Raw genomic sequence first — 15,038 nt, 5'->3', positions numbered from 1 at the left:
ACATCCTGAGACTAATTTCTCATCTAATTCTCATAATAGCCATGAAAAATGGGAGTGGAGGAGTAGTAAAGAGACGTTACTCAGAGAAGTTCATTCACTTGTTAGTAAGTTAGCAGAACAGAGTCAAAATTTTTTTTTTTTTTCCTCTAAGCACAGCAGAAATTTTACTGTTGGGATTGGTGGTGAATATATTTGCAGCAGAGAAGTAAACATCTTCAGTAGGAAGGGATTAGCTGTCCACCTGCTCATTCCAAGTCCTCCACAGCAGTGCTTCTCAAACCTCCATGTGCCTACAAATCACCTGGGCATCTTATTAAAATGCAGATTCTGATTTGGTACCTCTGGGGTTGGGCCTGAGAACCTGCATTCCTAAAAGCCTTTCTGTGATGCTATTGCCTCTGGTCTGAGTGCCAAACTTGGAAGAGCAAGGCTTTAATCCTTGCTTTTAGTTCTTTTGGAATTAGAAGCAGAACAAACAAGTGTGGCATGAACTTGAGTTTATCATGAGGATAGAGAGAATGATTTTGTTCTGGTGTCTGGTTTTGTGGGATTAAGATAACTGCTCTTGTTACCTTTGGGAACAAAAGCTGTATGTATCCTTTTACTTTTCACCTAGCATTTCTTATTGTTTCTGTTGCTAAGTTGTGCCTGGCTCTTTGGGACCCTGTGGACTATAGCCCACCAGGCTCCTCTGTCCATGGGATCTCCCAGGCAAGAATACCAGAGTGGATTGCCACTTCCTTCTCCAGAGGATCCTCCCAACTCAGGCATCAAACCCGAGTCTCTTGCATTGGCAGGCAGATTCTTTACTGCTGAGCCACCAGGGAAGCATTAAACACAGACTAGCACTTAATGTCGGAGAAGGCAATGGCGCCCCACTCCAGCACTCTTGCCTGGAAAATCCCATGGATGGAGGAGCCTGGTAGGCTGCAGTCCACGGGGTCGCTAAGAGTCGGACACGACTGAGCGACTTCACTTTCACTTTTCACTTTCATGCATTGGAGAAGGACATGGCAACCCACTCCAGTGTTCTTGCCTGAAGAATCCCAGGGATGGGGGAGCCTGGTGGGCTGCCGTCTATGGGGTCGCACAGAGTCGGACATGACTGAAGCGACTTAGCAGCAGCAGCAGCAGCAGCACTTAATGTAGACTTTTCTGCTATTTACTTCCACTATACTGATATCTTCTCCCCTTCTCTACCAAACAAGAATTTTAAGGAAAGAAAAATAAATTTTATTTGGAAAAACACTGAGGACCTATACAATTTTGGTTTTGTGTTCTGGGAGTTGGATATCAAGCTGATTCTTTTTGGTAAAATTATATCTTGCATATTTAATTTTTAAGTGGGAGGTGTAGATAGACCTGTCTAAGAGGAAACAATTCACAGAGTATTCAGGATCACAGTTGCACCACATTCATTCATTGCTATGTATCTGGTCACCTTGATTTGCCATCTGTTGAGTGGCTCTTTTACTTAAAGAAGCATGAGACTACTTCAGCTGTATTGGAATGGGCCGAAAGATCTGGACCTCTGAGGTTTGTCATGAGTTTTGTGGGTTTGTAATGGGGAAGGGCACATGAGACAGAGGGAACATGAACAAACTGCCTGAAGAGCTCTTTTGAGACCATGATTCACGTTCTGGCCACCATGGAGCAAGGAAATGGGTTATTTTTACCTCAAATGTATCACACTTTTCCTTTCTAAATGACATATTATTTCATAAGTGAAAGCTTTGCTCCATTTTAAAGAACTTCTGTGGCTTTATTGCATGAGTGTTTGCCATTCTTAGATGATAATTTTCTGCTATTGGAAATATGAATGCATATGTTCTTTTTGGAAATTCCTGAAATTGGTGAACACAACGTTCCTCACACATGTTTGTTTATTATTTTCTATAAGTATAATATCCCATCTGTATTAAAGTCTCTTTTCTCACCAGCAGATAAGAGGCATTGTTGCTATAACCAAAGATAGTAGCAAGAGAGAGGAACTACTCTTGGTGAAATATGAAAAAAAAGTTTATAAAAGAAAGCTTAAAAAGTAGACAGGAAATCTGGTTCACACGTTTGGGATCCGTACAAGCTAGATGAAAAAAACAGAAGGCTCTATGTTTGGTTTCTTTTTCTCCAGCTCTCTGTAGTGAATCTTAGGTGTTTGACCCATGAAGACCCTAAAGAGGTTCTTGGCAAGTGGGTGTTTGCATTCACACAGTATTTATACAGTCATAGGAAAATACTACTTTTAAAATTGATGCTATTCCCCCCGCCCAGCTTTATACTATGAAAGGCATTCCAGTTTACTTTAACTCTTCCTAAGGAATAGTGGGGAGCCCTCCAAGAAATGTCAGTGCTTTTTAAAAATAAACATTAAATAAACTTTAGTCTCAGGGGCAACGCTAATACAATTTTTTTTAATGCAGTTGGCTCAGCTGAGCAAAGACAGGCCACTGCATGCTTCTTAAGGAAGCGTTTCAAGGAGAAGGGCATGGAGGTTTCTTTGGGGCACAGTCTTGCTGTCAACTGGACTCATAGGCCCCTCGCTCATCATCTCCACTCAGAACAGTCACAGTCATGGCTTCGAAGAAACCATGGTGTAGAACAAGGTCATTCCCCCTTCTTTGACCGGCAGTGTCTATGGAGTAACCAGATCATTTATTGTGGAAATCAGGCCAAGTTTGATAGTTAAGTTAAAGGGATCATCTCTCTTGATAATGATGCCAGGATAACAGGGGTTCAAAGCGGAGCCATCTTGGTCAGAGCAGGATGTATGGCCACCTGTCTGCAGGGCAACATGATCTGTAGAAACTATAGAAACTAGTTAGTCAGCACAGTTCCAAGGTGCTATTGATTTATTCAGGCCTAACTAGCAGATGTTCATGCTTAAACGATGCCCACAAGTAATCTCCGGAACTCATTTCAGCCATCATTTACAATGCCTGCTCTTTCACAGCATTTACCAACAGTCTTATCTGTTTGCCCTTTTCTGCTGCTGCTCCCGGCGCTAGAAGGGAAGCTGGTTGAGGCGTGAACTGACTAAAAAGCAGAGGGGAGCAGGCCTGGAAACGTGAAATGGGCATGTTCCTGGGAAGTCCTTGCCTTGGGCTGCCAGCTTCCAAATGATCAAAAACTGATTTACCTTTACATTTGAATAAATAACAGTTAGAGTCTTTTTGTTTTTTAAGAAAAAAGGGAATTTTAAGAGCACCTGGTTCAATTTCTTCATTTTCAACATGAGCAAACAGAGTTTCTAAAAGTTTGAATTACTTGTCCAAGTTCTCTGTAGAGACAGAAATGTAACTAAGTTCCCGGTCTCTGTTCCCCACTCTGCTCTCTGCTAACAGATTTGACATAAAAAGAGAAGTTTAGGTAGGTGGCTTTAGACATCTGTCAGCCTTGAGCAGAAATGACTGGTGTTACTGTCACTTTATATGAGATTATATATTATGTGTGTCAGACAGCTGAAGGATGTAAATGGCTGTTTTTTGACTGTGACCTTACTATTTGGTAGAAACTATACATAAACATTTCATAATAAATTCTGATTTAGAAAACTTGATTTTCATTTTTTACATGATTAGATTCAAGCAAAGCCAGTATGTATCAGCAACATAGCACATTTCATTTTTATAAATATTTGTTGAGAGCTCACATTTTCTAAATGTTTTTGCAAGACAGAAGGTGGCAAAGGACCTGCCAAGTAGTACATTAAATACATTTCTTTAGAGTAATATTTGTGAGGACTTTCCTGGTGGTCCAGTGGTTAAGACTTTACCTTCAGTGTTCAGGGTGCAGGCTGGATCCCTGGTCAGGGAGCTAAGCTCCCACATGCACTGTGGCAAAAAAAAACAAAAAACAGAAAACAGAAAACAGAAGCAATATGGTAACAAATTCAATAAAGACTGTGAAAATAGTTCACATTAAAAAAAATCTTAAAAAGTAATATTTGTGTTATTTTCTAAATATTCTTTGAACTACAGTTAATATTTATTGGAGAAGATGTAAGGAGCTATGAGTCTTGCTACATGTGATAACTACAATGCACTAATAATTTAGTCATCATGAATGGCAGTTGAAGAATTATTTTAAGTTGGAAAATTAGTGGACAATAGCATTATTAGTTGGAGAAGGCAATGGCAACCCACTCCAGTACTGTTGCCTGGAAAATCCCATGGGCAGAGGAACCTGGTAGGCTGCAGTCCATGGGGTCATGAAGAGTCGGACACGACTGAGTGACTTCCCTTTCACTTTTTACTTTCATGCATTGGAGAAGGAAATGGCAACCCACTCCAGTGTTCTTGCCTAGAGAATCCCAGGGACGGGGGAACTTGGTGGGCTTCCATCTATGGGGTCGCACAGAGTCGGACACGACTGAAGCGACTTAGCAGCAGTAGCAGCAGCAGCGTTATTAGTAAGGAGTCCTAAATTACTTGCATAATTTGTCCTTCTGGATTTAATAACATCAGGATTAGATATTGAGGTGACCGAATCTCATTTTAGCTTGGTTTCTTGCTATAGTATGTACTGTATTCATTGTTACCATTATTATTTTCTCAACCCTAGTGAGTAAAATCATTCCGAGAATTGAACTGTTCTCATACACTTAACGTGGCTGGAAATAATGTCATAATAAAAAGCAGCTTCTTTTCAGAATTGCTTGCTTTCTCTGAGATCAAGCTTGTGTTGGTGTTATTTATTTTGCCTGATAACTCTAAGCACAGTTGTGACACTTGGATAACCACAGTGAAAAAAAGCAGTTGGGCAAAGTAGAATACAACGTTTGTAGTTTAAAGGACTTTTGAGAACACTTAAGCCAGCTTCTGACCTGATATATAAATCTTTGATCATGTAATGTGGCAAGCGTCTCTCTACTGGAAAACTTCCAGTGATAGAAAGCTCGGTTCTACTTAAAGCATCTCCTGATTTTGCTGAGCTTCTCCATTAGTTAGCTTATGTGACAAGTTGAAATCATCTTCCTTTAATTATGTTCTCATTCATTCATCTAACATGTAGCAGGTCTCACTACTGGGCCTGCTACTCTATTGTGAGAGGAAGCTAGAGGCAGTGGTCTGTGACCTCTGGTGGATGAGGCAACAATAGATCAGTGCTCTGAAGCCTAGACAAGAACAAGGAGGGAGCTGGGAGAAAATCTTCGTATTTGAACTGGTCTTTAAGGATAAGGTTGCTCTGCTCCTGAGATGGACAGGCTGGGGCAGAATTGCATTTCAGGCAGAGGGAACTACAGGGACAAAGACATAGGCTCAGGAGGTCTGCAGTGGTACATATCAGAGAAGCAGAAGCTGGACTTTGGTCATCCAAGGACAGAATGTGTGTGGGAAGGAGCTGGCAGGAAATAAGTTGAAGGAAGAGGTCAAAGGGTAACTGGAGAGGGCCCTGTGTGTCTGCTGCAGAATTTAAACTATATTCTCTAAGAGAGAGCTGGAGGAAGTAGAACTGAGAGATGGCAAGGAGCCATAAGGGGCAGCTATTAGAGCTTTATAAGCAGAAGAACTTGATTTGCGTTTTATAAAGCTAACTGAAGGGTGAATTTGAGGTGAAATGCATGGACTGGAGAGTCCTATTTAAGATGATTATAATTGCCTGGCAAGAGGTTGAGGGCCTGGACTAGCCAGAAGTGGCAGGAAAGGGGGAGGAATTCACCAGGCGTGTTGCAGGAACAGTCTGCAGGATTTGAAAGTAATGAGATGTAGACTGAGGAAGAGGGAGAGGTTCAGGCTGCCTGCCAAGGTGCCAGTGAATGTGACTGAAGCATTGATTATACCATTTACTGAGAAAGGAAGAACAGTGGGAGGGACATACAGGTTTCCAGAAGAACGACGATGAGTTCAGTTTTAGAGATGTCCGAAACAAGAATGGCTGTGGAAGTTCTGTAGATAGTTCTATTGCAAGGCTGCCTTTTCCCTCCATTTGTTAGACCTTCACATAGTGGAAGATTCCATTTTTGAACTGATTTAGGAGTTGTCTCCTAAACTGACAGAGATTAAGAGAAAGCCCTGAGGTCAAAAGTGGCTTGAGATAGTAATAGTATGTAAAAGAATCTTGCTCTTTTTTCATCCCTGGAATCCTCTATGAAGTCGGACTTGCTATTATAATGTTTTATATGGGAGGAAACTGAAGCTTAGGAAAGGTTAAGTGACACACCCAAAGTCATACAAATGGAAAGGAGCAGAGCTGAACTCAAATTCAAACCAAGACTTTAGGATTCAATGGCATCTCATGGTCATTGTCGTCAAGACCACATGACGTACAAACAATGACCTCTAGGATCTTTGATCTGGCCCCTGTCTGGCTTTTCATGCCTGCCCTGTTCCGGTCTCCCTTCCTTGAACACATCCTGCTGCCTTCCACTCTGGGACTTTCTGACTGGAATGTTCTTTTCAGCCCCCCTTTCCCTAATGAACTTGATAATTATCCTTTAGATCTTAGCTGTCTGGAGAAGGCCCTTTGACCCCATGGACTAGGTCAGCCACCTTAAAACGAGTTTCTACAGTAACTCTTATTATTCCTTCCTCTTACTTAATTATAGTTTACAGTTACACATTTATGTCTCTCATGAGGTGACTAACATGTGACCTCTTCACTTAGTACAAAATTTCAACATAGATTTAAGAGGGTGCCTGCTATTGCCAATCAGTATATCTCCAGTTCATTGCACAGTCCCTGACAGAGAGCAGCTGATCAGTATATATTTTTTGAAAGAAGGAATCACTTCAGAACCATGCTTTTAACCATTCTACCATATTAGAAATGTTTTTGAATATGCTGTTTTTAGAAAAAAACATTTTTGTTATGAATGGATGTTAGTTACTCAGTCGTGCACGACTCTTTGCGACCCCATGGCTCCTGTCCATGAGATTTTCCAGGCAAGGATACTGGAATGGGTTGCCATTGCCTTCTCCAGGGAAGTTATGAATGGAAGTACTGTTTATAATGACAACCACTGATACTATATTATGCAGAATGAAGAATCTGATCATTTATTGCTACCTGTCTTGAAAGTGAAAGTGTTAGTTGCTCAGTCATGTCCTTCTCTTTGTGACCCCGTGGACTGTGGCCTCAGTCCATGGAATTCTCCAGGCAAGAATACTAGAGTGGGTATCCATTCCCTTCTCCAGGGGATTTTCCTGACCAGGGATCAAACCCAGGTCTCTTGCATTGCAGGCAGATTCTTTACTGTCTGAGCCACAAGCCCTAATACCTGTCTTAGAGCTATGATAATTGAAAATTGGCTCAACAGCCTGTGAGAAATTAAAACATGGAGAAATCAATATCAGTTATTATTCTGAAGAATGGTAGAAGAGAGGATTATTGATAACTGCCAAAGAATTAAGGTGAATAAATAAAATGGCACAATGGTAGAATTTCCTGACCTCCTTAGACATATAAGTTATTTGAACACCCACATATAGCCAAGTAGAGGGAGACCATGTAGCCTCAGATTTAATCAAATGGTCCATGGTCCCCTGCTAGCTCTGTGTGTTGTAATAGGTTCTGTGTAAGGCCAATAGATCAGAAGATAACTGTCATTGAAAATGGCTTCTCTGGTAGCTCAGCTGGTAAAGAATCCACCTGTAATACAGGAGACTTGGATGTGATCCCTGGGTTGGGAAGATCCCCTGGAGAAGGGAATGGCTACCCACTCCAGTATTCTGGCCTGGAGGATTTCATGGACAGTAGAGCCTGGCAGGCTACAGTCTATGAGGTTGCAAAGAGTCAGACATGACTGAGAGACTTTCACTTCATTTCACTTCACTTCAAGGTCAACAGATTAGAGGATAACTGTCATTGAAAATGTCATGTGTTATACTTAAAGATCCTAAGTGACAGAGTACAGTTCTCATCATGGTGGGCCAAGAGGGGAACATGGGGTCCATCACAAGGCAGGGAGAGAAGGGCTCTGGGCAAGTACTTTTACTGGGGCTTCTTCAAGAAGGAACTGGCAAGGCAGGGTAAGTAGGTTTCGGATTGGCTAATATGAATACTTTCAGCAGCCTCTTTCCCTAGTTGTCTGGCACGTGGACCTTGTGGTGATTTGGGCAGGTGTAGAGTGGCCTGGAATGAAAGAGCTTGATAAAGGAGTGGTTGGGAGTGTGGGCTCTGGATTGGTTGGTTTGTATTTAAAAATGAAAACTGTGTTCCTTGGAGAAGGACTCCTCCTAAGGGCAGGTAGAAGGTGGCCAAGGCAAGGTGACTCAGGCATATTATCGGTTTGTCCAGACCACGATGTGTCCAGCATGAGCATGTAGAACAGATGGTAAAGCATCAAGTTTACAGAAGCTAGAAGCACAGTTGATACGCTGTGACCGAGCCCCTGGGAACTTTTATTAGGTTTACAATCTGTTCTTCACTCCCAACAGGAATGAGGATGGTAATGTGTGTGTGCTCACAAGTGTGTCACTCAGTCATGTCCCACTCACTGCGACAGCCTGCCAGGCTCCTCCAGACAAGAATACTTGAGTGGGTTGCCATTTCCTACTCCAGGGGCTCTTCCCAATGCAGGGCTTGAACCCGGGTCTCTTGTGTCTCCTGCATTGGCATGTGAATTCTTTACCACTGAGCCACCTGGGAAACCCATACAAAGTATTTTTGAGGATGGTAATAACTGGCCTAATTCTCCTCTGAGCTGTGGTCCAGAGGTTCTTAACCTGTTTTAGGCCATTGAGCCCTGAGCCTTCATTCAGCAAGGAATGCTCAGATTGAGCCTGGCCACGACAGACAGATGATCCTCATGCTACTCTCTGCTCCTCATCCCCTTTGAAAAAGAAACCCTCCACTCTACTTAAGCTCCTCCCCTGGCTGTGGAGCATAATGCTTCTTTCTACATTTGGAAGGTAGTTAGTGACTAACTCTGAAGCTTCAGAGATGAAGGCCTGGATTTGAATCCAGCTCTACCATTCAGAATCTGCAAGACCTTGAACAAGTTTTCATGTCACATTTTACACTGTAATTATCTAGAAGCTCCACAGAGGCGGAGATCTTGCTTCTTTTAGGCATTTTTGGGTCTGGGACTCTAATACAGGGAATACAAGGCAGATGGTTGATGCTGAGTAAATGAAGTCGTTCCCCTTACCCTCGGTTTCATTTTCTGTAGTTTCAGTCAGACACGGTCAACCGTGGTCCTGAAATAGTAGATGGAAAATTCCAGAAATCAACCATTCATAAGTTTTATGTGGTTCTGAGAAGCAGGATGAAGCCTCCCAGGGTCAGGCCTTGGATGTGGCTCATCCCTTTGTCCACTGTAGCTGTGCTGCAGATGAGACTCGCCCATTAGTACATACAGGATTTGAGACACTCTGTGGTTTCAGGCATCCACTGGATTTCTTACAAGATATCCTCTTTGGATAAGAGGGGATCTACTGTATTTGCAGCCAGATGAAGACACATAAGGTTACCAGTTGATTTTCCAGGCAGGTGACTATGTTTTACTGTACAAGAGGTCACAGAGCTCCAGGTGTTGTCCTTACCTGGGAGCCCTTATTGAGAAAGCATGTTTTATGGCCATTCTTGGAGTCAGTAAAGACTCATTCCTGTCTTGTATGTTCATTATTTCAGCATTTAAAGAAAACTTCCAACATAATGGTAATTAATGTTCATTAAGATGCCAGAAATTATTAAAAATCAAATTAAGCTGAAATTCACTCTATTGCACTTAAGATAAGGCACATTTGAGAAAAATTTCTGAAAGACCTTTAGAACTTAGGCTTAACATTCAGCCTTTAGAAAAACCTCCCAGGAAGACTCGTTTTGAACATATTCTAGCTAGTAGCTGTTTAATGTTGTTTTTTTAATTATGGACAATTTAAAATGCACAGAAGTAGACAGCACAGTATAATTAATCCCCAGTTACCCACACAACCTCCACTTCCCACTTAACTCCCATGCATCATGATTATTTATTAAACCATTCAGCATGTATCTCTAAAAGGTAAAGATTCTTTTAAAAAAGTAATACCATTGTCATATCTACAATAATAAATAATAATTTCCTAATATTTTCAAATACCCAGTCATGTTAAAATATCCCCCATCATCTCATAAATGGTTCTTTGTGGTTGGTTCATTTAAATCAGGATCCAAACCAGGTCAACATGGCCTTGGACAATCTCTTTTAAGTTAAAAGTTTCACCTTACATCTTTTTATTCCACTTGCCAGCTTTTTTGTTTTTAATTGGAGTATAATTGCTTCACCATATTGTATTAGTTACTGCTCTAGAATAAAGTGAATCAGCTGTAAGTATACATATAGCCCCTCCCTCTCGAGCCTCCCTTCCACACCCCACCATCCCACCCCTCTAGGTCATCACAGGGCACTGAGCGGAGCTCCCTGGGCTATACAGCAGCTTCCCATTAGCTATCTGTTTTCCATAAGGTGGTGTATTTATGTCAAACCTGATCTCGCAATTCATCCTGCCCTCCCCTTCCCTTGTTGTGTCCACACATCCGTTCTCAACATCTGTGTCTCTACTCCTGCCCTGAAACTAGGTTCAACTGTACTATTTTTCTATATATATGCATTAATATATAATATTTGTTTTTCTCTTTCTGACTTATTTCACTCTGTATGACAGACTCAAGGTCTGTCCATATCTCTACAAATGACCCAGCTTTTTAAATTAAAGAAACCAGATCATTTGTTCTGTAAAATTTCTTACATTTTTGATTTTGTCAATTGCATACCCATGGTGGCGTTTAACAAGTTCAAATCTGTTCTCTGTATTTCCTATAAACTGATAGTTAGAGCTTGAGGCTTGATTAGATTCATATTTGACTTTTTGGTAAAAATACTTCAAAAGTATCTTTGAGTACTTCTGATTACAACACATTGGGAGATATTATCTCTGTTGTCTCCTTTTGTGATGTTAAGATTGATCAAGGCATCTGGTATTTTATGTCTCCATTCTAAAAGTCCCCATCAGGGCTGGTGGTCCAGTGGCTAAGACTAACACAGATGGTTGGAGTTCCATCTGTGGTCAGGGAACTAGATCCCACAAGCCACAACTAAAGATCCTGTGTGCCACAGCTAAGACCTGGCACAACCAATAAATAAATTCAATAAATATTTTTTTAAAAGTCCCCATCAGTCTTTCACTTAATGCAGTAGCTCTCAGCCTTGTACTACTTGTTAGAACATCTGTGCAGCCTTTACACACTTCCAATGCACAGGCTCCACTTCCAAGAATTGATTCAGAGTGGACTTGGGCTCAGCAATTTTTTTAAGTGTCCTGGGTGATTCTGATGTACAGACAGGACTGAGAGCCACTGACCTGATAATTTTGGCAGTCATTGAGGATCTTTGCCAAGAGAGCCATTATTTCAGAAAAGATTGTCAAATAGTGATATTCTATCTTGCTTTCTGTACATATTAGCTGATATTCTTCTATAAAAACTTTCATTAAGTCTTTGGTTCTTTCTGTAGTTTGTATGGGAAAAGTTGAATAAACATTGGATTCTTATCAGTTTTCTGAATGATGAGTTGAATATCTAATATCCTCCAAAGCTGGTTAGTGAGTTTTATTTAAATATTTTTGTGAATTCATAGACTTTAGTGTATTGGATGTTTTAACCATTGCAGTTGTTATTATTATGTATTATTTTGATGGCCAAATTGTTTAACTTTAGCCAGTGGAATTTCTTTGAAGTTAGTGCCTGTGACTTTGTGGACATCAGTAGTATTTTATTGCTTCCTTGCTTTTACATATGATGTGTCTTAGGCTCATCTTGTACATTTGATAATTTAGTTGTTCTGTGCAATTCCTGTCTTGGACTTTCTAATAGTTCAGCTCTCTGTGTCCTATTTAGTGACATTCTATTTAGTAGCTATGATGTGATTACAAAACAGAATGGCAGATATTTATAGTAAAAGTAAATTTCAACAGGTGGTAAATGGTCATTAGGAAAATTATGTAAAGAAAATCCTCAATATTTTGTTAAGTCCTGCAGAGCATGATGAATAAATGCTTGGTCACCAATTTGTAATTTTTTACCCGCAGTTAATGTCCATCAGCGTGTTGGCTGTGTCTGCTTGGATGAGGGACTACCTAAATAATGTTCTGACTTTAACTGCAGAAACAAGGTAGGTTTTATAATTAATGATTGAATTCTTTCATCAGGGTTTCCTCAGACACTAGTTTCTAAGTAACTTTGCCCTCAGCTGTTTAGAAGGTAGTGCTCACCCCGGATCATTTGGAAAGTTTTTCCTGCCCATGGTAACACTTGTATTTTCTAGAATTTTCCTTAAGGTATACTGCTGTTTGTCGGAGAAGGCGATGGCACCCTACTCCAGTACTCTTGCCTGGAAAATCCCATGGATGGAGGAGCCTGGTAGGCTGCAGTCCATGCTAAGGGTCAGACAGGACTGAGCGACTTCCCTTTCACTTTTCACTTTCATGCATTGGAGAAGGAAATGGCAACCTACTCCTGTGTTCTTGCCTGGAGAATCCCAGGGACGGCGGAGCCTGGTGGGCTGCCATCTATGGGGTCGCACAGAGTCGGACACGACTGAAGTAACTTAGCAGCAGCTGTTTGTAGAGGACACCTCTGGTTATGGTAATACCACCTGCCTGTCTTGGCAATGTTTGAACCATGCCATATTTGTTACAATGGACAGCACAGCTACTTTTCCTTAAGAAAATAATTGCCAACTTTTTCTTGCCTTCATATTCCTGAGCTAATGAAAACCAAACCCCACATGTCATTTTCTTACCCAATTTCAAGGATTAATCCACTAACATCACAAATGGCAAACTACTTAATGTCTCTGAGCCTCATTTTCTTCATCTCTGAGTGGGAATTATATACCTCTGAATTTTCCTAAGGATTTCTGTAAAGTCCTTAACATGATGGAGCTTAGTAAGCACTTAGTCATGGTCGTTTTTTGTTATCCTAGTTATTACCCTTACTGTTAAGGCTCTAGTTAATCATTTTTCATGGTTTTTGAGCAGAGAAGGCATCTCCCTTCCCTCTTTATAATACAGACCAATTTCCCTTTCCATAGCAGCGTTTCACATCTTTGGAAAAGTGCACACTGCATGCGGAATCCCAGATCAGAGAAGAGTAGACAGTCTTCTCAGCTGGGAAATAGTGAAACGTTTCATATGATTTCCTCATGAAAGTTAAGTCTTCGGTGCTAATATTAGATGGACTTTTTAAACTGGGGATCCCTATCTTATATTTTAAATGAGCTGAGATAGGAAGTTTTTTTTTTTGTACCACGTGTATAAAAAACTAAACCAAACAAGATGAAAAATAAAACAAACAAGCTAGTTGGTGATGGTACAGTGCACAAGTCAGTTGTGTCTTGTGCTATGTCTTGGGTGCCTTTTTATTCTATTTACAATATGAAGACTTAATGAAAGTATCATAGGAGAATACCTGCTTATGTGTGCAGAAAGCAAGATGGGATATTGCTGTTTGACCATCTTTTCTGTTCTTCTTTCAGGGTGGAGGAGGCTGTCATTTTGACTTACTTTCCTGTGGTGCATCCGGTCATGATTGCCGTTTGCTGTTTCTTAATCATCGTGGGGATGTTAGGATACTGTGGAACAGTGAAAAGAAATCTGTTACTACTTGCATGGGTATGGTGTTTACGTCTCATCTTTATTGTGGTTAAAGAGACCAACCAGGATTGTATTATTGGTTCATCAGTGCAGGAGATTACATGCGTAGGGAACTGTGAGAGCAGTTCCCTAATCTGTGGTCATTGTTCAACATCCTGTGAGAAGGGAAGTGTTCTTTCCATGAGAAATGATGTCAGTACAAGTGTTTGCTGTGCTCAGAAGATGAGGTGTAGAAATATGTACACTATTTAATTATTTCACTCAGGCCACGTGTTGACATTTTCATTTGAAAGTATGAGATTTTTTCTAGTGTCAGGAACCTTATTACTACTCCAATAAGCCTTTTGGAACTTGAACTGAGATGTTATCATGGAATTCTGATTCTTTCTCTCCTTTCTTGTTGTAAACAAATGCACCACTTAAACCCTTATGGAATTCAGGTGGTGAGGTAACAGAAAGAAAGGCATCATAATCCTAGTGCTACCTTTACACATGACAACCCACTTTTTCTTGCCTGGAGAATCCCCATGTACAGTGGAGCCGCCGGGCCACAGTCCACGGGGTCACAAAGAGTCGGACACGACTGAGTGACTAAGCACCAAGCACCTTTACATAGGTTAGTGAAAAGAAGTGAGCCTCAGTTTCCATAATCCTAGTTTTTTTTTTTTTTTTTTTAATTTGGGAAGAATTAGACTAAATTACTTCTTAAATTCCCTTTAGTACTCCATTTCTATGATTCCAAAATCTATGATTAGATTTTTAGCTTAGAAATGAGCAAACCCTCCTTTAATATGAAACATTTGAGTCAATTAAAAATACAGTTTACATATAGATTTTTGAAGATTATTGAGTGTATAAAATATGTTAGTGGCGTCAGGTAGTTGAGACTGCTAACGTGATTGCGGACATTTCAGACTCCTAAAAAAGCAATTTATTGAGTATATCTCTTTCTTTGCAGTAGTTCTCAATGGTATCTGTGCACTCATTTCTTACAGGGAACTTAAAAAAATTTTTTTTAATGGTGTGTTGATGTGCTGGATACCTGAGCAGAAGAAAGCCCTGATTTGTAGCATTTGAAGATTTCCGTGGTGTAAATACTCCCAGCATGGTCAATTTCAGGTTACCAACACAGTGTCGCTGAATGCAGATCTGGGGAGAGATGAGCACAAATTCTCATTCCGGAGCCAGCTCCTGCACACCCCGGCTCGCCTGGCTTCCGTCCCAAGCCTATTAAAACAGAATCTTAGCGTGAAGCTAAACTAAAGCTTTGCATTTCACAGGAACAACCTGTGTTAATGTATTACTTGGCTTCATGGATGATGACTCCTCAGGTCACGTGACTGGAAAACAGAAAATGCTGCAGAAAATAAACTACCCTCAGAGAAGGGGGACATGCCCATTTCCTCACTTCTGTCCTCTTTGGTATACAATGATCTTGATTATATTTTATTTATAATATGTCAT

The 15,038-nt window shown here is 40.7% G+C and overlaps 1 protein-coding gene across 1 annotated transcript in view; it reads left to right on the top strand.

Moving 5' to 3' along the window:
• TSPAN12 (tetraspanin 12) overlaps positions 1-15,038 on the top strand; it is a 65,436-nt gene that overhangs the window by 4,117 nt on the left and 46,281 nt on the right. Inside the window, exons 3-4 of the mRNA XM_052638975.1 lie at positions 12,009-12,091; positions 13,457-13,592. Of these exons, the coding sequence (XP_052494935.1) occupies positions 12,009-12,091; positions 13,457-13,592 (219 nt within the window). The remainder of the gene's footprint in view (positions 1-12,008; positions 12,092-13,456; positions 13,593-15,038) is intronic.

This window comes from Budorcas taxicolor, chromosome 4 (genome assembly GCF_023091745.1).
Source record: "Budorcas taxicolor isolate Tak-1 chromosome 4, Takin1.1, whole genome shotgun sequence".
Classification (NCBI taxonomy): Eukaryota; Metazoa; Chordata; class Mammalia; order Artiodactyla; family Bovidae; genus Budorcas; species Budorcas taxicolor.
Note: the sequence above shows the minus strand (reverse complement) of the source record. Positions and strands in the feature narration are given on the sequence as shown.